The sequence below is a fragment of the Spodoptera frugiperda genome, chromosome 11 (assembly GCF_023101765.2).
Source record: "Spodoptera frugiperda isolate SF20-4 chromosome 11, AGI-APGP_CSIRO_Sfru_2.0, whole genome shotgun sequence".
Classification (NCBI taxonomy): Eukaryota; Metazoa; Arthropoda; class Insecta; order Lepidoptera; family Noctuidae; genus Spodoptera; species Spodoptera frugiperda.
Window position 1 is genome coordinate 8,946,521 of NC_064222.1, and position 23,315 is coordinate 8,969,835.

Genomic DNA, 23,315 nt, shown 5'->3' on the forward strand with positions numbered 1-23,315 from the left:
AATGCTCATGATTTTGAGCTGGTCATGTAAATTAACGGACTGCTTAGCATGTTACCTGGACTCCAGCTCAAAGAGTATGAGTAGGAAAGGGGTGCTCTTTAGTTAGTAAGAGCCTGATACTATCTTTCGCCAAGATGGGAGAAGAGATTAGATGATTTTCCCCCTTTAAAAAAGTTTCTAGCCACATTTTCCAGATTCACAAATAATAATTTTAATGAAAGAAAATAACACTATTATGTTACACGAAAATTGTTTTATTCAAAATTCAAACTAACTACAATGGAAACAGGGCTTTAAATTAAAATTCGCTGAACGCAATCCCGATCGGAATCCATTGATTAGCTAATTTACGATTCATTGAGTTGAAAACTTAAATCATTTTAAATATTTTAGCCTTTTGACTTTTGTTAGTTTAATTGGAATTCTTTTTAGGTTTGATATTATTGTAGAGAGATTTTTCTAAGGGGAAAAGCCATCCAATGGCTTCTCACCTTTGGGTGAGGTGAAAAATTGTGTGTGTGTGTGTGTGTAAAGTGATTACGAAGGTTTTGTAACATTGTAGTGCACTGTCACGGTCTATATTTATACAATCATCTTGTCATGTAATGGCTGTATTAGCGAGTTACCGGGGCTCCGGCTCGAAAAGCAGGAGTAGGAACGGGGTGGGATTTTAGTGAGTTAGAGTCTGGTACTCCTAAAAAGAAACTCTGGCCTACTACTGAAATGTGTTTGAAATACTGAAAAAAGTCTAGCAATACTTAGCCGACCCGGGAATCAAACCCGAAAACCGTAGCTGAGCAATCGCACTTGCAACTAGACAAAAAAAATGCATTTGTGCAATGTTTAACTGCCAAAGAAAATCCAAGACGTCTATCTTGCTCGCCATTGGTAAACGTCACTTGTCACCATTTGACAATGAGTCAGTTATTTGCTATCAGAACGTGTTGATTTAATAACGAGATGAATCTACATAATTAATTTTGATCAGACAATGACTTGTAACAGCTGGTGACCAGTAGGGTGTCCAAAATACTCAAATTGTGAGGACAAGTATACATAACTTCACGCCAGTCTCCTATGGGGGTAGGCAGAGACTACAAACCGCCAATTGGTACCATTCTTATACACCTCTTTCACTTCATCAAAAATCATCAGTCTTTTCATAATATGCATGCTCGTCGGTTAAAGGTATTTTTAATTGATAATGGGGTTAAGTATTTATAACATAATCAAAAATTTCAAGGCTCAAAGTATTATTAAATTGAAGTTAACTAAAATTTTGTATACAATTGTAACTGCAATATACTGAAAAACGTGTCTAGTTACATTAGGGCTAGCTCCATTTCATACAAGATTCATTGCGGTTTTCTTATTGGATATCATTTTCAATAATAAAAGCAATGGACGAGTTAATGCACATTTAAAAAAAATGCATTTTAGCGACATAATTCTCTGCTTATTCTTTCAAACAATAAATAAATTAATAATTAGTAATTTAATTTAAATCTCCCAAAAATTTCACAAAATCCTAGTCACTCTACTCCACCTCATTGCTATTCCTACCCCTAAATCTTTTAGAATTAAAACCTCCTTTAGTTTAACCAATTAATTTTAATAATATGCTAATGAGATCTTTGTTTTTGAGGTAGCTGCGAGCAGACCGCTTGTTACACTGTCCACCTGGTTACAATTCTCAAATCCAGTCAAGTAAGAAGTTTTTTCAATTGTAGATGTTGGTTTACTAGATAAGGCTTGTAATTTTTTTAAGGGGAATAGTTTTTGTTAGGTCATTTTGTGCGTTCAAGTGTGGGAGAGTCATGCTTCGGTACGAATGGGTCGGCTCGATCGGAGTGATACCACGGCCTCACAGACAACCGACGTGAAACGTTTCAACTGTCTGCATACAACTTGCAATACATTGCAGACTTTGGTTTCTTAATAGGCATGTTTCCTACTAGTCAAATTCAATACTTTTTTCTAAACGTCAAAAACGATATTTTCTATGAACTTTGTATGAAATACTCTATTATGAAATTATCAGATTTTTACGCCAAAAAGCTAACTTATTTCTAGAAATTTAACTAGAAAAACTCTAAAATTAAGTAGTTTATTAAATTTATGAATCAGAGTGTGATTATTTTTGAATATTTTATTGTATTGAAAAGTTTTAATAATTTATTTTTGACCTAGTCATCATCCCTATTGCGAAATATGACACTACAACACGTCACCTCATACAAAATTATACCACATCTAGTAACAAAACATCTTTGTTCGCCAAAAAATTTTATCACGAAACTTGGAACACGGCGATGGGCGAGTTCCTTCGGGAGTTTCGATGGAACCCGACAGCTGGCGCTGTCCGGAAATAAAGGGAGAAATCACTGATTATGTTCACTAAGTATTATTTTGTTTGTATAACTTTAAAACTTAATGCTTTTGTTGTTTACTTGAAATTGATATATAGAATAGAATCAGGCGTTACTTTGCGGAAATTCATGCTACACTAACAATATAGTAAGATTTTTAGTTTTTATTCCGCTCATACATGTATTTTTTAGCGTGCAGCACCGCCCGCAATTATGCTCATGCAGCAGGGGTGCAACATAAAACACACACACAACATGCAATATACTACTCGAGTGGTAAAAATTTTACTGTATTGTTAGTATACTTGAAATTGATACTTTGAAATGCGTAAGTTATTATAGGAAATATGTCTTAATATGAGAGAATAGTACAAAAGGATCTTTGGATTACCATAAAACTGTCACAATTTTTAGTCCAATGAATGGTAACTCAGCTTCCTTGTTGCTTATAAAAATATTCGAAACTTACAAAATCGATTAGAAATCGAATCCGAAACCTCACGACTTTCAAACATCCAACAAACTTCCACTCAATTTTCTATCACATTTTTCTATAGAAATAAAACACATAATAAAAAATTCCACTTTCATACAAACAAACTCAAAAACCAATTTCGAAAAATGTTCAAATCGGTAACCAAACATACTATCTATTTTTCAGTTCAGTGGCTCGCACGTGATTTCAGGAGATTTTCACACGTGTTTCAGGGTTTACAGGCGATCCACTCGTTATGTACTACGTGACGTAGGAGCTGAGGCTGAAGCTGAAACGCTTCCTTTCATGAAACGTGAGGAGCTGAAAGTTTCAGGTTATGTCGTCATTTTATTGTTGTACGAGTAGGTATGACTGAAAATTGTAACTGTAGAAAATATTGTGTATGTTTTTAACCGACTTTAAAACAGGAGGTTCTCAGTCTGACTGCAAAAAAAGTCCTTTCGTCAAAAAAAGTTTACTCTAATAATACAATAATACACACGGCAGAACGGAGTATCCCTAAGCAGCCCGACCCGGGAATCAAACCCGAGACTCCTTGGCCAGCAGTCGCTTCTCAGTCAATCGCATAGGATAATCCTTTATTCAAAAAAAGTTTACTTTAACAATACAATAACACACACGACAGAACGGAGCATCCCTATGCAGGCCGAACCGGGAATCGAACCCGACACTCCTTGCCCGGCTGTCGCACTTGCGCCCACTTGACCAACGAGGCAGCCAAAAATAAACATTGCGACTTTAGGATTTTCTCCTGTGTCGTGGGTGCGTTACAAACATACAAGTTCACATACACATGACACCCAAACCCGAAACAACAATTAGTGGATCACATAAAGAGTTGCTCCGTGCGGGAATCGAACCCGCTACACGTTGCGCGGCAGCCACCGTGCAGTCGACTCTGATGTCAATGTTTCCTGAAATATCTGATCTATATATAAAACCCTGTTATTTGACTAATAAATACGAAACTGTGGGTTTGGTAGCTACGAGTATAAAGTAATCTTAACCACTGAAAGCTATAAGATATTAATATCATTAAGCTGAAAAAAGCGATAAAATTTTTAAATAACTTGCAATAATAAAACGTACCCTAATTCTTTAACTGCTGTGTTGATTAAATGTTGCAATTGCCGACTAAAAGTTCCGTGTTTGGTTCCTGTGATAAGTAAAATGTTCTTAGACTATCTTCCAGGTTTTCCATTACACACAAATAGCACTTAGTCTGGATTTTTTCTTAATGTTGTCACGCCTTTTATCCCCTAAGGGGAAGGCAGAGGTGCACATTATAGCTCTGTCTGGATTTCTGTCAAAAACCCACCCTCATGATGCTCAAAACATAACTTCCCAAAATTGTAATACTACTTCAATTATTAAAAACCGACATTACATAGTATGATATGGCATAGACACCTCTACTCTCTAACCCTAAACCCCCTATTTGTACCAATCACAGGCTTAATACCCAGGGGTGCAAAAGACCCGCTCTCCTGTCAAATAAGATCGGAGTTACATATGGGACCACTGTGCAGCTACTTATTCATGTTTGACTTTCACAAAGGTATAGTTCAAACGGTTTTTGGGATCCGGTCAATGACTTTTTTTTAAGAGTTAGGATCTTAGTTCGTACAATCTCTCGGCAGAAGCCACCTGACGAAACTGACCACAGCAACTGGAGAAGTTGTTGCCTCTAAGCCGGCGGTTCTTTCGGAAATAGAGGACTTCTATAGCCGGTTATACGCTTCGCATGCATCTCGCCCTGATCCCGAAAATGAGGACTCTAGAGCTACATTAACGCGCCATTTCACTGAAGACCTGCCAGAAGTCAGCATTGGCGAAGTCGAGATTGCTCTTGGGCAGCTTAAAAATGGAAAAGCCCCTGGAGAGGACGGCGTTACCACAGAGTTGCTAAAGGCTGGAGGCAAACCCGTACTGAGGGAGCTCCAAAAGCTTTTTAACGCTGTCCTATTTGAAGGAGAACTCCAGAGGCGTGGAGCAGAAGTGTGGTCGTCTTGTTCTTCAAGAAAGGGGACAAAAGCCTTCTGAAGAACTATCGACCCATTTCGCTTCTAAGCCACGTCTATAAGCTGTTCTCAAGAGTGATCACGAACCGTCTTGCGCGAAGACTCGACGAATTCCAACCACCGGTACAGGCTGGATTTCGGAGCGGATACGGCACCATAGACCACATCCACACAGTGCGGCAGATTATACAGAAAACCGAAGAGTATAATCAGCCCCTGTGCCTAGCATTTGTGGACTATGAGAAGGCCTTTGACTCGATAGAAATCTGGTCTGTCCTGGAGTCCTTGCAGCGATGCCAGGTTGATTGGCGATACATCCAAGTGATGAGATGTCTTTACGAAGCCGCCACTATGTCCGTCCAAGTACAGAATCAGCAAACACATCTCATACCATTGCATCGAGGAGTGAGACAAGGGGACGTCATATCCCCGAAACTGTTCACTAATGCAATGGAGGATATGTTCAAGACGCTGCACTGGAAAGGACGTGGCATCAATATCAATGGCGAACACATCTCTCACTTGCGATTCGCAGATGATATCGTCATAATGGCAGAAACGCTGCAGGACCTACAAGGGATGCTGAACGACCTGGCTGACTCCTCTGCACGCATCGGCCTACGGATGAACTTGGACAAAACCAAGGTCATGTTCAATGAACATGTTCTACCGGAACCGATTGCGATTCACGGAGCCGTCCTCGAAGTTGTTCAGAAATATGTCTACCTCGGGCAAACGTTGCAGTTAGGTAGAAACAACTTTGAGGATGAGGTGAATAGGAGAATTCAGTTGGGTTGGGCAGCTTTCGGAAAACTCCGTCGAGTCTTCTCATCGTCAATCCCACAGTGCCTAAAGACGAAAGTCTTTAACCAGTGCGTCCTACCCGTAATGACATACGGTGCCGAAACGTGGACACTTACGGCTAGACTGGTCCACAAACTCAAAGTCGCTCAGCGGGCTATGGAAAGGGCTATGCTCGGTGTCTCTCTCCGAAATCGCATTCGAAACGAAGTGATTCGGCAGAGAACCAAGGTGATCGACATAGCCCACCGGATCAGCAAGCTGAAGTGGCAGTGGGCCGGCCATATTAGCCGCAGGATCGACAACCGTTGGGGTAAGCGAGTCCTGGAGTGGAGACCGCGTCTCGGTAAACGTAGTGTAGGACGCCCCCAGGCGAGGTGGAGTGACGATCTGCGCAGGATGGCTGGCAGGAGCTGGATGCGAGTCGCTAGTGATAGAGCAAAGTGGCGAACAATTGGGGAGGCCTATGTCCAGCAGTGGACTGCTATAGGCTGATGATGATGATGATGATGTTAGGTATGTTTTTGTATACAGTATGGAGTTCACTCATATGATTTAAATGAAACTACAAGTAGTACTAGTCAATAGAAGCATAATACAAGTAAATATTTCAACGATATTAAAAACAAATATCAAAAAAAAACATTTATTAAATAAATCAAGTATTAAATTCTCACAGACAGAAGAGCACACAGAAGACCTGTAATGTTGGCTAGCCTGTCTCGCTCATTTTTCATATAATATAATCTAATATAATCGTAATATATAATATAACATGTGTTTTAAATTACCGAAGCATGGCTCTCCCACACTTACCTCTTCTCCTCAGTCCTCATTAACTTAAATTAATTATCCTCATTAGCTTTTTCGTCAGCGCAATTTTCGATCACACGAGAGATGCTCCACATTACGTGGACAGGTCGAAAATTTCGCTGATTTTACTATTCGTTCGGCCATATTGAAATTAATTAGTTCCGGTAACCGATGGTTTTAAACTCATTTCACCTGTTTTCATTAAATGGGCATATTTGAATGGTAATTTGTGTAATAGTGCTGTAGTGTGGTAATTAAATGTGGACTAATTTGAGAGAGGAGCCTTTCTCATCATTAAAATGGAACCTCTTCCATTTGGCGTGGACATGTGGCGCGTCTAAAAACCCCATGGGCTTGTGGGCCCAAGTGGTAAGCGAAGAAGAGGCAGACTTTCAGCTAATTGAGATGGTGAGATAAGAAAAACTGCTGGCCAATACTGGATTCAACTCGCCCAGTCTGGAGAGGACTGGACATCTTTCTTAGAGAGAGAGAAGAGGCTCAGACTCTTTGATCCGTAAAGGGGCTCATTCAGACTAAGCCAAAAAACAAATATGAGAACAGAATATAAAACTAAACGCAATAGAAAGAAATTATAAGAACCTTCAATATTATAAGGTGATTCAATATTATAGGCAATTTATTTTCTTTATTTACTTTTTAATTTTTCTAAATAATCCGTTTTTTTATTTTTATTATTTTCATTTGAGAGTACCATTTTGGTTGAGACTGATGACTGTTGATGAAGCGAAAGAGGTATTTAAGATTCGTAGCAATTGGAGTTAGCCTTTGCCTATATGCCTATATATGCCTATGCCTATCATGGGGATGAGAGACATGTTGAGGTTATGTATGTATGATATTTTTGTTAAAGATAGATTTTCTAGTCGGTGTTTTGCTGATTTATACAAACCATTAACGTATATCTCTCTGATAATTTCTTTAAGAAATAGCAAAATTCGTGGATATTTATAGAATTTTTGGAAATTAAAACCCAAACAAATAAGTACTCTGTGGTACTCAGAAATTAAACTGAAAATTCCTTGTTTTGACGTTAAATTAAATTTGAAATTACTTGACTTAAGATTTAAGCAGGCGTCAATTTAACAACGATTTTGAATGAGTAGCATGATTTTATATTCTTTTCATAATAATTATATTATTTTTACATTTCAGTACTTTCAGCTTTTAAAACACTTCTTTCATTTATTATGTGTGGGCGTTAAAATAATTTTAGGAACAATTTTTGGAATATTAGAACCTTTTAGGGCATTCTAGTAGCTGATCAAAGCATTGCGTGGGTGTCCTAAAGCGACGAGTGAAATTGTTCCTTAAAATAAAATCTGAATTTTGATAATATTACGGACATAATATTTTAAGTTAGCCAAGAGTTCACAAATAATTGTATTTATATAAAAAAAAATACCGTTTCCTCCACACTAGGATTTTCTCCTGTATCGTGGGTGCATTTACAAACATACAAGTTCACATGCACATGACACCCAGATGAAAACAATTTGTGGATCACACAAAGAACCCGCTATACGTTGCACGGTAGCCAGTTGCGTTGCCCAGCCACCGCGCCAACCGTGTAGTCAAAGTTTGACATATAATTAAAAATAAAGTATGACATAGCATAGTAGATTTCTTATCTTTAGTTACGTTGTATGAGTATGACTAGACGATGAGCGGAAAGCCAGAATCTTAAGATAAAGGTTTTCCATTACCTAACTAACAGACTAAATAGTTTTTGTGTTGGGTAGTGTATTTATCGAGGAAGGATAAAACATCACGCTATGACCAATAGGAGCCAAGCAGAGCGGGTGAAACCGCGCGGAAGTAGCTAATTAAAAAATAAATATGACATAGCATAATAGATTTCTTATCTTTAGTTACGTTGTATGAATATGACTAGACGATGAGCTGCAAGCCAGAAACTTAAGATAAAGCTTTTTCATTACCTAACTAACAGATTAAATACTTAGTTTTTATACCCCGTCATCATCCCTATTGTACCATTCGGTGAAAGAAAATAAAAATAATGTTCTACTGTCGGTACTTAATTTTACTTTAGATACTTTTAAATCTCCACTGTTTGCTTTGTAGAAACTGAAGATTGTTGATACAAAGATAGGTAAATTATGGAAATGTCTGGCAACAGATGACAGATGACGGCAAAATATTACTCTCGATTTTTCGAAAATTTCTCAGTAGTAGCACGGAGTCTGACATTGTGTCCAGTATATGGCAATAGGCTCACCCCCTATTACAAGGAACTTACAACACAAACACACAGGTGAAAAGTGTAAACTGTATAGCGGCATTACGTGCCATAATGAACACCTCTGCCTACCCATTTAGAGATAAAAAGCATGACGAAACGACGATATTTTCAATACATATAATTATTATTATAGGTACCTACATATCTTAAAACCTTTGGGAGTATTATACGTACATTATAATATGTTTTATTACACGCCAATTCCAAACTTAATGCTACTTGAACAGAACCTTTTATCTTTATTAGGCAGATATATGGATTCTTAATGGATCACAATGCGAAATTCATGTACCTTACTAATGCTATACATTTTTCTTTCATATTATATTGACGTATGTCATTTATCGTGGGTATAGAATTGTGGTGAATTAATCTTTGGTATTAAAAACTAGAATGAATGAGCCTTTTAGTAAGCTTTTTGATTACTAGCATCTGCCTGTGGCTTTACTCGCGTTCTTGTGGGATAAAAAGTAACCTATGTGTTATTCCAGATCATAATTTACACCTGGTTCAAATTTCATCTCGATCCCTTCAGCCATTTTAACGTGATTGAGTAACAAACATATAAATTAACAAACGTTTGCATTATTTTAATTTTGCTGCCATTACAAATTTGTAGCAAAGTCTGTATATTCTATTTATTCTGGAAACAATGAAAAATTTTAAATATGCTAACAAATCAAGTCTGCGTTCGGCCACCAACACGCTTACTGCCAGAAGTAGTACTTATTTACTTACTTACAGCGTAGCACATGGAAAAAAACTAAAATCTGGTGTTTTTGTTTCATAAATAATAAACTGCGTTTTTTATCTTAATTGCGTCAATACCTAATGACAAACAATACGAGTAAAAACATTTTTAATTCAGTTTTATGTCCCAAAATATCTCTTGAGCTTAATTAACATCAGACAATTAATTGACACTTTTCATTAATCTTTAAAACACAAAAAAAGGTTTTAAAAAATTTAAAAGATTTTAAAAATTTTAAAATATTATTTTGTCTTAAAATTTTAAATAACTCATTGTATTCTAATAGTTTCTTTTTCGTCATTGATGGATGGCATTAATTAATTGTTACTACATTTTATTTTTAAAAGTACTTTATTTAAAAAAGTGTTAATATAGGTAATATTACTGTCCAGTCACTTTTCTTTAGAAATAATGCTTAATGCTTTTTTAGTAAGTATCTATATTAAAAATAGATGATTGTACTTTTTTAAATCAAGTAAACCAAACCGTAACCTAAAGCTATATTTGTATTAAAAATCCCTCTTGCCTCGCCCAAGGCAAGAGAAGTCATAGGACGATGTTCCTCCCTTAAAAAAAGAGGTCTTGAAAGTAGTCGAGTTCCTCGTCAAATAGGTGAGTGAGCTGATAAATATAATCACTACATAGTATAAAACAAAGTCGCTATTTTTGTCTGTTTGTCTGTATGCTTAAATCTTTAAAATTACGCAATGGATTTTGATGCGTTTTTTTGTAATAGGTACAGTGATTCAAGAGGAAGGTTTATATGTATAATACAGGCATAATATATTACCGTTGCACCCATGCGAAGCTGGGGCGGGTCGCTAGTAATTAATAAAACAATATTTTTGTAAGTAATTAAATGACATAATATGTACAGGCTAAAAACAATAAAATCACCACACTAAAACTGCCACATCCAGTAACTCAACATCTTTGGTGGAATATTTATTCAACCAAAAAAAAACCGTCGTTTCCCCAAGATTTTATGGGATGGCTGTTCAAATATTTGTGATATTTTATACAGACGATAAAAACGTCATTAAGGCTACATTGTAAGGGAAACGAGGAAATTACATTCCCCCGAGGTTTGGGAGGGAAACAGAGTATTGTTGATCAATTGTCAATAGAAGATTGTGGAATGGTTTACAATATACCTACATATAATTATAATATTATATCGAACTGCAAGATTGACGCTGGCTGCCGTGCAACGCGTAGTGGGTTCGATTACCGCATGGAGTAACTCTTTGAGTCGTCCACAAATTGTTTCTTCGGGAATGGGTGTCATGTGTATGTAAAATTGTATGCTTGTAAAAATCCTAGTATACCACGTTTAAAAAATAATGTAATATAATTATATGATGCTTTCAAGCTCCAAAACTGTCATTGTTATTGTAACTTAAAACACTATTTGAATCCCCATAAATGACGTTCTTTCTATTTTAAAGGACTAGCTTAAAGAGTACTAGGTATTCTAGAGTATAATATACTGAAATCGTTTACCATGTATCAGAAATAGGAACGGGGTGGTTTTTAGTCAGAAAGAGTGACACTTCCTCTCGCCTCCCCAAGGTTGGGAACAGTTGTTGTTATATTTTGTAATCCTGAATAACATCACGTGTTTAGATATCGTTCACTAATTACAAGTCACCCTATATATCATCAAGGTACACCATCATAGACAAAGCCAAGTTATTGAAGACCGACGAGGTAATAAATAAAACAAACAAATACCCTGTAATCCTCCATTTAATCCAAACTTAAAGTTCTAAACGTCCCAGCCATCCCCATGTACTGATCGTTGAATTTGTCTCGTTGTCGCTTCGTCTCGTCAGTGCGAGCCCTGTTCATCTCCTTCATGACTGCTTGGTGTTTTTCTGAACTTAATTGCTTGACGAGTTTTTCTGAAAAAGGAAACACAAAATTATAGTTATCAAAGCCTCTTTGTCATACGCTCATTTATGTGGGAGAACCATGCTTCGGCTTGAATAGGCCGGCTCGACCGGAGTGACACCACGGTCTCGCAGAAAACTGACGTGAAACAAACGCTTGCGTTGTGTTTTATTGAGTGAGTGAGGTTACCGGACGCCCAATTAACTGCCTTACTAATCTTCCCAATCACCGATCCCCTAATAACCTTTAAATTTCTAACCCGCAAAAAGCCAGTAACACACTTGTAACGCCTCTGGTATTTTGGGTGTCCATAGTCAGCAGCGATTGCGTACCATCAGGAGATCCGTCTGGTCGTTTACCGGTTTAAACCATAAAAACAGTAATTAATTATGCTAAAAATTAATACATTCATTTAGAAAACAATACAACAACTCGATTTTCCTTGTTTTTTTGCTTTTCTCTTGATTTTTTCCTGATTTTTTTTTTGCCTATAATCCTCACAGAGCCCGAGACCTTTCCAACGAATGCAAACCCGTGGAAATTGGTTTGTGCGTTCTGGAGTTATAGTGTCAGGAAGGAAACCCCGACTTATTTTTATATATGTAATAGAAATATATTATACACGTCTTGCCTATTTATACGGGACAATACTCTAAGTTTATATAATTATAATTAATATACTTATGTAAAACTATTCACCATGCAAAACTGCTAACGAAGGCGCCTTCCCCCCGTATTCTTCTGGAAGAACATCTTCGGACAGTAGTTCTCTCAAGGCTTCCAGAGTTGGAGCCACGTGCAGCCTGCTAGCAATCTTGTCGGAGAAGAAAGGCTTTATGAGCTTTATAAAACCATCAATGAATTTAGAACTGGTTAGGAATATAATCCCTTTTATTTTTGAGCCGTATCCTTCCTGGAAAAGAGAAAAGAAAATTATTAAACTGTAGAAAAAAATCTCGGGAATTTGTAGTATCTGTTGTAGGAATTGTAAAAAATATCTATAAACAACATTGAAGTTGTTTTATATAGCAACAAATATTATACAGTCGACCCTCGGTAATTAAAACCCTTCGATAATTCGAACTTGTCTCAAGGTCACTAGAAATCACTTAATAGTTTGAACTAAAAGAGTAATTGCTACGTAAATCAAATCAAATAATTTATTTGCATTATACAGGTATAAAAGATGTTACAAATAAATACAATGTACTGCACCCTATTGTAAGAGAAGCTATTAGTAACTGTTTAATTGTGCCATCATCAGAAGAAAGGTACTACAACTAAAGGCACATCCTCCGCCAATGTCGGTTACCGGTGACCAGAATTGCGTAAAAACTGTTAAGCAGTTAAACAACAGTAGAAATCTTACAGTTTGGATACGATGAAGTCATTTTTTTTTCAGCCACACTCAGGTCTCTTTCTAGAGCTTTCTCTAGCTCTTAGATGAAGCCATTAAGATCAAAAATATACTTCTTAATTATTCTTTTTCTTAAGATATTTATAAGCACAATCATCGAAACTAAATTAACTATACAGTATGGTGATTACTGACTAAAAATCACCCCGTTACTACTCTTGTTCTTCGAGCCAGAGCCTTGGAAACTCACTAGGCAGTTCGTAGCTCCGCAAAAAAATGATTCGCATTTATACTTACAACTATAATAACTTTGAAGAGTTGAACAAAATCTGAAGACTTGACATCTATCGTTGATTTGAGTTTGAGTACGGAGACCCTGTGGTACTCCTTGGTTAGATTTGGTAGGAGCGTCAAATATCTGGAAACACAAACAAAAATACAATTTTACAAATACATTAGAAAGAGTGCAAACGAGACCACTGATTGAGGGGTTTAGGGGTCAATTCTCGGGTCTGGCAAAGTATTACGATTTCAGGTTTTCAAATGGATAAATCCGATCGATCTGAAAGTTATTGGGGAGACGTAGGCACTAGACTACTAAACATAAGTCATTTGATGGGTCGACGTTTGGCCGCTATCTCGCCTGATGGTAAGTGATGATACGGCCTACGATGGAGCACGTCTGCCCATAAGCAACCTATTCACTCGGGCTTTAAAGATACCCAGGTTATACCCATCAGGAAACACAGACTCCGGCAAAGAATTCCACTTCTTAGCAGTTCGCACAAGGAAGCTTGAAGCGTAGCGCTTCGTGTGAGTGGGTATCTACCACAAAGCGGTGGTGCTTCGCCGATGGAAAGGACGATGAAATAACAAATATTCTGCTGCGGTTGACACGGCAGTGCCGTGCAACGTGTAGCGGGTTCGATTCTCGCACCGAGTAACTCTTTGTTGCTCAGTGATTTACAAATTGCTGTTTTGAGTCTGGGTGTCATGTATATGTGAAATTGCATGTTTGTAAACGCACCCACGACACAGGAGAGAATCCTAATGTGGGGCAACGTTTTTAAAAGAAAAAAAAACATAACAATTAACTTACCCTGTATCTAAAATAGGAGTAACATCACTATCGAGTATGTTGACAACTTGGAAGTACTTGGGGATTAATGTCTTAAATGTTGCCAACTTGTCAATCTGTTTCTTTGCCCTTTCTATGGAACCATTGCTTGTTACTATACAACGTTCTATGTAGTCTTTACCTGGAATAGAGGAAAAAGAGATTACTCTACCGTCTACCCAAAATACTTCATAGCATTGAGATAAGAAGAAAGTGTTCTTAATCAATATTATATTTTAACATGAATGCACGGTTGGTGCGGTGGCTGGGCAACTGGTTGCCGTGCAACGTGTAGCGGTTTCGATTCTAGCACAGAGCTATTGTTGGTGTAAATCACAGATGTTCTGGGTCTGGGGTGTGATGTGTATGTAAACTTGTGTGTTTGTACATGCATTCACGATACAGGAGAAAATCCTAGTAGCATATTGATCATCTGATGGTAAGCAATCGCCGCCGCCCGTGGACTCCCGAAACACCAGAGGCGTTCGTTACAAGTGCGTTGGATATAAGGGTTGTTGGGGAATCAGGTATTGGGGACGGGTGCAATTTGGCCTCCGGTAACCTCACTCACTTAACGAAACACAACGCAAGCATAGTTTCACGTCGGTATTTTGTGAGGCCGTGGTATCACTCCGATTGAGCTGGCCCATTCGTGCCGAAGCATGGCTCTCACATACTATTCTCTGCACGTCTGACCAACCATTCGAGGACTAAAATGAGTCAAGGCATGATATGTACTTACTAAAATCTTTCTTCACTAAATGCTCTTGTGTCTTCAACCATTTCTCTATAATAGCGATTGCTTCCTCTCTATCTTCTTTCTTATCAAGGTTATGTTCTCTTCTTATCTCTTCTACTACTTCTGGCCCGAATCTTATGAAGTGATCCTCCGGTTCTCTTATCGAGTCATCCATAATGGTATTTAAATTTTATTTTCTAGTTAACTCCCTTCTGAGATCACCGTTTCTGTAAAGAATTAAATTACAATTAAATTATAACTTTCGTGAGACAATACTAAATTAGTTATTATGTTATCGGCTTACACTCACCGATTAACACTTAATATTAGCAGATACAATTTCCCAACTATTTGACAAGGAACTTGATTAGTTTCAAGCTATGCTAGAGGCTAATATTTATGGTAGTAGCAGCGCGACAATCGCCGCATCGTACGTCGCGGATTGCTGCTCATGAATATGAGCCTCTAGCGTACCTTAAAACTAGTCTAGTTTACTCGTCAAACAGTAATGTAAGTACGCCGATAACATACTTATTAATTTACAATTTATACTGTAAGAAATCTATAAGCACATTAGAAATTCTATTTGCTTATAAAAAAAGACAATCGGTTTGTATAATATAATATAACAACTACAAGTTTGTCCTTAACTCAAATTACATTTAGAATTTCACAATGAACATGAATGACTTTAAAAATTGAATCGTAATCACTTTACAAATTCATTTACAGTAAGCATTAAATTTTATGACAATGCACAATAAACTTTACAAAAGAATATTATGAATATGGCCAGAATTTCTAAGCATGACATGCTAGTCTGTATACCATCACATATAGGGTCCAGTAGGACAGATGCCTGACCTGAAGCTGTAGACGACTAGCGGGTCACCGGGGCTTCAGAACGAAGCGGGAGAAGGAACAGGGTGGTTTTTAGTCAGTAAGAGTTTGACACTCTCTTGCCTCCAACAAGGCGGGAGAAGTGTAGAAGTCATTGGATTATTTCCCCCATTAGAATCAATAACCGATCTTAATATAAAATCATTGGATCGTTTTAAGTTTTTGACAGAAAGTTCACTAAAATCAATTAAGTTCATAAAGCTTAAAAAATCAAATAAAACATTAACGGAGATAAGCGCGTTAAAACAAACATTTATTTAAATTTCATTTGAAATAATTTATAATTAAATTCAATCATATTTTTGTATTGTATTTTATGTCTGTAGGTACTTATTTAATATTTGGTCATCAACTTTATTATTTTAATTGTTTATCTATTTAACTGTGGTATTGTTATTTTTTTCAATTTAATTGCGGTTGTATCTATTGTTTGAAGTGACATGTAAATTTTTTCTTCGTCTAATAACTCGATAAATTATGTAATCCTTGGTTAGCTATAATTGAAGATGCATTGTGTTAAATATGTTAAATGTATTTTTTTTTAGCTTTGTATCATTTTTTATACTTAATAGCATGGCGCTTGGCCACCATCTCGCCAAAACTCCTGAACAAATTCTAACCAATGTTCGCACAAATATACAGCGTGTAACAAAATGACCATATACATCAAGAAGAACTGAAGAATACAGGTTGAATAGAATCTCTACACAAAGTTTCAAAAAAAAAATTGGTACCAAATACTTGGTTTCGCATGGTTCTTTCAAATCATACAAACGTGTCACAACACTACGGGGGTCACTCGCTAATTACGAAACATTTCTTCTGTAAATCTGATCGCCTAGTGCCTGTATCTAACTAATTTTGATGTTTAGTTTCTGGAATTTTATGTATTTTAAACATTCATAACTTGGTACAATGAAAACATGAGTTTAAAAAACCCTTTCCGTATCGTTTGTTATGTTATCAAGAAACCGTGCACTTGATATGTATACCCCCTTTTTGTTACACCATGTAGAGGAGACCTTGAAAACAGTTTTTTTTTTATTCTATTACAAAGTCACCTCCAATGAAACAGTAGCTTTTTTAAATCAACAATTTGCCTAACATCTTACCACACACTTACTTTGAAAACACAAAAACGTCAACTGAACAACACACTATAAAAACTTCGAATAAAACACAGTTTAAAAAGTTAGAAGTAAAAACTGAAACACATAAAATATTCACTAGTTTTTACTAAACTGTATAACTAGATACATAATATATAAGTATATATGTAATGTCTAGACTCACTAAAAAAGGTAAACAAATTATAATGCGCGGATTGACACGTGAGCAAAAATATGACTGACTGCATATGAAGCAATGTACACACTACCTACTTAATGCAAGCGTATCAGTAATTTGAGTGCCCCTGACAAAGAAAATTACACGTTATGGTTATAAGAGTGCTTTTCCACCAGATATGTGCTATGCTACGTTGCTGTGGATGCGTTTGGCTTCCACCAATAATTTTCATTGGTGCGTAGCTTAGCACTGATGGAAACGAAGTTAGCTATGATTTTTGAAGTGCTATGGAGCACACATTTTTCCATATAACATAAATAACGCACAAATGGATGCGTGTTATAGATGCGTGCAATAGATGCGTGCTATGGGTGTGTGTTTTGGATGGCTTCCCTAATATCGATACATCGCATACTAGAGCTGCGCATCTTCCTTGCACAGCTACATAGTTTAGTATCAGGGGAAACGGTCACATAGTTTCACAGCTTAGCTATTACATCTTCATAGCATGGCCGTACAGTTTCGTATGGTGTGTAACCGCCATAACGAATGTTAAACACATTGACGTCAATCGTGTAACAAGAGATTCATTTTGTACGTAATGTTCGTTGTAAACAATAATTTAACTATTAATAATTAAATAATTAGCTTGTCGTTAAAATGTCAGGCAAATTATTAGCTTGGTGATTGAATGTCGTTAATTATATTGTGTAGTAACTGCAGAGTAGATATTGCTGACATTACTCTTTTCAAGGTTGACAGTCAGTCGATATTAATCCGATCTTAATCCAAAATCTGCGAATTTTTCTTTTTTATGGTATAAGCCGGTAAACGAGCAGACGGATTACCTGATGGTAAGCAATTGCCGCTGCCCATGGATACCCGAAACACCAGAGACGTTACAAGTGTGTTGCCGATTGCCGGCCTCTTGGCGGATAGGTCTTTAGGGGTTGTTGCAGAATGGGGGATTGGGAAATTGGGGAGGAGGGTAATTGAGCCTCCCATTAACCTCACTCACACAACGAAACACAATGCAAACTTTGTTTCATGTTGATTTCCGTGGTATCACACCGGTCGAGCCGGCTCATTCGTGCTGAAGAATGGCTCTTCCACAAACAAAACAAGTTCACTTAACATTAAACAAGAAGGCACTCTGACTACCTGGCTCCAATGAACCAAATAAACTCGTATCAATCTCGTTCAACGTAAAACAAACTCGTACCAAGCCCCTTTTTTTGTTGACGGGGGAAACCTTCAAAAGGCGCCTAGCTTTTTGGTGCAACGCCTGTTATGGCACTTCTCTATGGAGACCTATATTATGTTACACTTATACCTCTCTCGTACTAAGCCCCATAAACGAGGATATTATGGCGAATCTTTTATAGAAAAGGCATTTTAATAGTAAACGGTCACAGACTGCTGACTATGTTGATGACTGAACTACTATATAATGTGACAGTCAAGGACGAGATTTCAAGTCAGAATTATCTTTTTGTGATTTTAAATCTTATGAGTAACTACACAGAGTCTAGTCTAGATTAATTTTATCAATGTTATGAATAAAAATAAGTTGTTTATCTCTCTAGGTTCTGTGAACTAACGACCTACCTGTCTAGTTATTCTTTTTCTTGTGTATCTACGGATTATATATCAATAACCTCTTGTATAGGTATGTTTTTCAACAATATTTGTTTAAAATAATAAAAAAGGAAATGTCTAGGATTATGAGCTTTCTGTACATAGGGGTATTTTTTTAAGGGAGGAAAATCATCTAATGTCTTCTCCCGCCTTGGGCAAGGTAGGATGGAGTGACAGACCTGTACGGGCTAAATAGTTCAATATATAAATAATAATTGCTGCCCTTTATGCCCGAATACTGAATTGCTACTTAATTTTAAGTTGAACTTAACTTTCTCCGTCTTTTATGAAGAATTTATAGAGACAGAACTATTCCTGGAGTGACTTAAAATTTAGTGACATTCGAGTAGTTGACTGTTAGTCTCGCTAAAACTAGAAACTGACTGGACCGATTTGGTTAGTTTAGAAGGCGAGAAAATCATATTAATTAAAAATTTGATCTTAAGCCAAAATCTTTGGATCAATCTTCTTTATGACAGAAACTCTATAGAACTAATGTTAAGTAATTCAAATATCGGTCTTAATCGAGGGGGAAAATCATCCAATGACTTCTCCCGCTTTGGGTGAGGCGAGAGAGAGTGTCAGACTATTACTGACTAAAAACCACCCCGTTCCTACTCCTGCTTTGAGCCGGAGCCTCGGTAACCTTTTACGTTGTCCGCAGCTCCGGTAATATAAACATGTTGCATCGGTAATATAATTCAGCAGTAAATATATTCATGCGCGGCAGTAAACAAGATTTTTAAATTAATAGGTACTTAAAGCACTTTAGACAAACACTAATTAATAAAATAAATCTAGACACCTTGGACATTTTCAAAACATAATTAATTTTAAAATTTTGTAGTTTTTTTGATGTTGAAAAATTTTATTAATTTTAGTATTTGTTGTTGACCTTAAGTTAAGCAAAATTTGCATTAATTTGCAGACATGAGATAAGACTGAGACATGTAAAAAATTAAGATACCGGTGGTTTAGTACACCTTATTACACCTATTTTTGAGTGCTTAATTTTGGTTTTCAAGGTCGTCAAGAAATTGTTATTACGCAACATTTTTTGAAAAGACAGATTGCTAGAACCAGTTTGGTGGTTTTTTTTTCGTTCCAAAGATGAAGGTGACACGTATTATATGTGTATATGTGACTAGCAAACCCGGCGAACTCCGTTTCGCCACCAAAGATTTGAATTTTTCCTAAATTTTCTTTGCTATAAACCTCATGGAGCCCGAGACCTCTCCAACGAATGCAAAACCGTGGAAATCTGTTCTTGCGTTCTGGAGTTATGGCGTCAGGAAGGAACTAAGTATACGTATGTGCGACTCGCACATTTTCGCATGAAGAGTCTTGAGAGAAGGAGATGGGTTGCTGATTTGAGTGCATTGCATAAAATTGCTAATGGCTCCTTTGACATTCAGTTACTTGACCAGTTAAACTTTAAGATACCTACTCGATCTGTGCGCACTCCACAATTATTTAGTATTCCCTCTAGCAATAACAATGTTTCTGAAAATAATCCGTTGTCCAGAATGTGCAATCAGTATAATGTAATTTGCCATAAAGTAGACTTGTTTTTAAATAGTTATAAAGAATTTAGAAATTATCTATATAAATTGTAATAACATATTACTTCACTTTCGCTGTTACTAATGAAGCATGTTAAACATTAAATCGACACCAGCAATTTATACTACGCTAACTCAAAAAAGCGTACTTTACAGTAGAGGCGTTTAAAGGGAAAAACGTGATAACTTTTACATTAATTAAGATACTTTATTGAAATTTGGTATGCTTAATATTTAATTTATTCATTGTAATATCTCATATTTATATTTCCTTAATTATTTATATTTTTTGATTTAGCGCAAGTTAGCTGTATATAAACGTAATTCATCAAAAAAATGTTACATCTTATACACGTCTAACTTATGTTAGCGTAGTGTAGTACGATGGTCGTAGTGCATGATCAATTATCTGATGCATATTTCAATATTTTTATAAAGAATATGTACTTACTTACAAAAAGAATAGTCAACGTACCATTAATAAACTAATGAATGCATTAACACATAAGTATTTACTATGTAAAAGTCGCTAAGTCGTTCATTTTACAAACGAACAAGTATACACACGAACGCACTAAACTACGCTAACTATGAGTTAGCGCAGTGTTGCACAGATTTTGACCAAAGTGATCCCCGCGCACACTCCGCTAATAATAGTTGGCGTAATATAAATCGAGTGATTTCAAAAAGTACCTTTACTTAGCGTTTTATAAGATTTGTAACTTTCTTATTTTTGCATATTTCTTCTCAATTTTTTTATGACGTATGTAAACATACATTTTAAGCAACTTGGCATAAAAAAACGTTTTTTCCAAATTTCGAGTTAGCGTAGTATAAATTGCTGGTGTCGAAATGCCGTGTACAGTTATAATTGGACTTCAGATTAATGTACTATTATGTTGTATTTACTGTGCGGAATGTCTTAGTCTGTAGTCTGTCACTGTACCTATGAAAATAAATAAATAATTAAAATAAATAAATGTATATGTTTGTAATAAGACACCGTTATGGAAGAGAAATAAATTAAATTATTATTATGTTTGTTTGCTGCCATTCAGGGACCGCAGGGTCCAGGACCTTTGGAAGGCATACGGAGAGCCGATGCCAACTCGCAGAGGCCCGTTCACCAATTTTAATCTAAGTGAAATGGAATATCAGCCGACAATAAAATTTTACCGGAATTATTATTTACTAGCTACTTCCGCGCGGTTTCACCCGCTCTGCTTGGCTCCTATTGGTCATAGCGTGATGTTTTATAGCCTATAGCCTTTCCCGATAAATGCACTATTCAACACAAAAAGAATTATTCAAATCGGACCAGTAGTTCTGGAGATTAGCGCGTTTAAACAAACAAACTAACGCTTCAGCTTTATAATATTAGTATAGATTTATTTATTAAAAGGTACATGTTAAAGAACTTATGAACTAGTGTACAGTCCGACAAAACTATATATCTAGTTTACCGGTATGCACTATGGAAGTGCACTCAAGGACAATCCCCGGTTGATGCTGGACTATTGTGAAATAGGCTCATCCCCTATTACATAGGAATTATAATACAAATGGTGAAAAGTGGGTGTACATTGTATAGCGGCATTACTGCCGTAATGTGCACTTCAGCCTACTCCTTCGAGGATAAAAGGCGTGACGTTACAGTATTGTAAGTCAGTATGAAATATGGTAAAAAGAAATGATAGGGTTATGGATGTGAGTGGCTATGAAATAGTTAACCGGTTAACTATGGAATACTGTGGCCCTTGCCCCTGACTAAGATTGATACATACGGTTAAACACGTATGTATCAATATTATTATTGTAATGTATCAATGGACTACCTAGCGGGTTTACCGGGGCTTCGGCTCGAAAAGCAGGAGTAGGAACGGGGTGGTTTTTAGTCAGTAAGAGCGCCCACAGCGAAAAAAGTTACTGGCCGATTTTACACCCTCAAAAAACAAATCAATAGGTATCAACAATAGTTTTGAGCACATACCTTCTAATACAGGAACTTCCATTCAAAAATATTGTTAATCCTGACAACAATAGAGTATGTTTGCAAAATTTTCCGACTGAATTTTACAACGCAACCAACTTAAAACACACTTTAAACGGCCACTGAATTTAAAAATAATATACCAAAAAAAGAAAACAATATTAAATTCACTTATCGCTTCACTATGAAGCGGTCAGTATCATCTGAGCTGTGAGATAAGAATGATACAAAGACGCTATGTTTTCAAAATGCTACATATACTGACATATGACCATGAAACCGCATGCAAGCAAAAAAATACAGCCAATCATTGGTCATAGGAAAAAATTGCTCATTACGCTCGTTTACAGCGGGCTGGTTATTTCAGGCTCCGTTATGCAGTCGACTCTTGTTAATTTGAAAATGGAGGGACTCTTTAAATATTTCCAATTTTAAATTTTCGTCAAATTAAATCCTAATTCATGGAACAATCTGCCTTCACTAAGAGACTGATCAAAACACAGACATATATTTTTATTTTTAAACATAATTTTAATAGCTGACTTTTAAAAGTGCCTTTGACTTTGATTTTGTCAACTTTTCCTTTTATAACTATGTTTATTTTTGTCATCCAATTTAAATTTGACGATCTCGAGTTTTATACTTAACAACACATTTGACTATGGATTCTAATCCAGATTTTATACTCTATCATAATGTAAGTAGAGTTCAAAATACTTCAAAATAAATTTATAACTCACTATTTTGAGAAGCAACATTAGCATCTACTTACCAGGTATCCGTTTTAAAACAATTATCTTTAGTTATAGTCTTTATAAACACAATATTCTTCACTAGAGAATCAAATATCCATCCCTTATCTTCTTTTTACTAACTAAATACACGTTTTATTACATATTTAGTTCACACAACACACTGTTATTGTCGTTATAACAAGACTACTATGATAATATGTCTTCTACACTTATATGCGTATAATGAAGTATATAAACATAGTCTGGTAGGCTGTCTGTTTATCTATTTGCTTAATAGAAACTCTTATCTATAGAGATACTCAAAGATATAGAATTCTTGTTGTGGGAAGTGGAATTCTTAGAAATAGAAATACCTTTTAAGGTGTTTATTATACCTAAGTATACAGTGAAACTTGGTTTAGTATTTGGTTAAGTGAGAAATCTCTACAATTGGAACTCATACTGAGGTCCCAACACATTGGCACTGAATTACCTCTATTAGAGTGAAAAAAAACATTTCTTCTTTCGATTTATCTCTATAACTTAGACAGCAAGTGAATATTAAA

The 23,315-nt window shown here is 36.2% G+C and overlaps 4 protein-coding genes across 7 annotated transcripts in view; 2 read left to right on the forward strand and 2 right to left on the reverse strand.

Annotated features, from left to right (window-relative positions):
* The window catches only part of LOC118274573 (luciferin 4-monooxygenase-like), a 227,023-nt gene extending 215,727 nt beyond the window's left edge, over nucleotides 1–11,296 (reverse strand). The window contains exon 1 of the mRNA XM_050696732.1: nucleotides 11,293–11,296. The gene's annotated coding sequence lies outside the window, so the exon portion shown is untranslated. The remainder of the gene's footprint in view (nucleotides 1–11,292) is intronic.
* The window catches only part of LOC118275113 (apyrase-like), a 235,522-nt gene that overhangs the window by 56,998 nt on the left and 155,209 nt on the right, over nucleotides 1–23,315 (forward strand). The window contains exon 12 of one of the 4 annotated variants that reach the window (XM_050696737.1): nucleotides 10,866–10,876. The exons of the other annotated variants lie outside the window; for them this stretch is intronic. The gene's annotated coding sequence lies outside the window, so the exon portion shown is untranslated. Of the gene's footprint in view, nucleotides 1–10,865; nucleotides 10,877–23,315 lie in introns of those variants that run through there. 4 annotated transcript variants of the gene reach the window in all.
* LOC118274759 (uncharacterized) overlaps nucleotides 1–23,315 on the forward strand; it is a 380,866-nt gene that overhangs the window by 38,656 nt on the left and 318,895 nt on the right. The gene's annotated exons all lie outside the window — the stretch shown is intronic.
* LOC118274782 (uncharacterized) lies at nucleotides 11,266–22,138 on the reverse strand. Its single transcript, XM_050697121.1, has 7 exons — nucleotides 22,016–22,138; nucleotides 14,642–14,865; nucleotides 13,882–14,041; nucleotides 13,033–13,200; nucleotides 12,738–12,760; nucleotides 12,125–12,430; nucleotides 11,266–11,436 (listed from the first exon to the last, which is right to left on the reverse strand). The coding sequence occupies exons 2-7, from the start codon at nucleotides 14,811–14,813 to the stop codon at nucleotides 11,282–11,284; spliced, it is 984 nt and encodes a 327-aa protein (XP_050553078.1). The 5' UTR covers nucleotides 14,814–14,865; nucleotides 22,016–22,138; the 3' UTR covers nucleotides 11,266–11,281.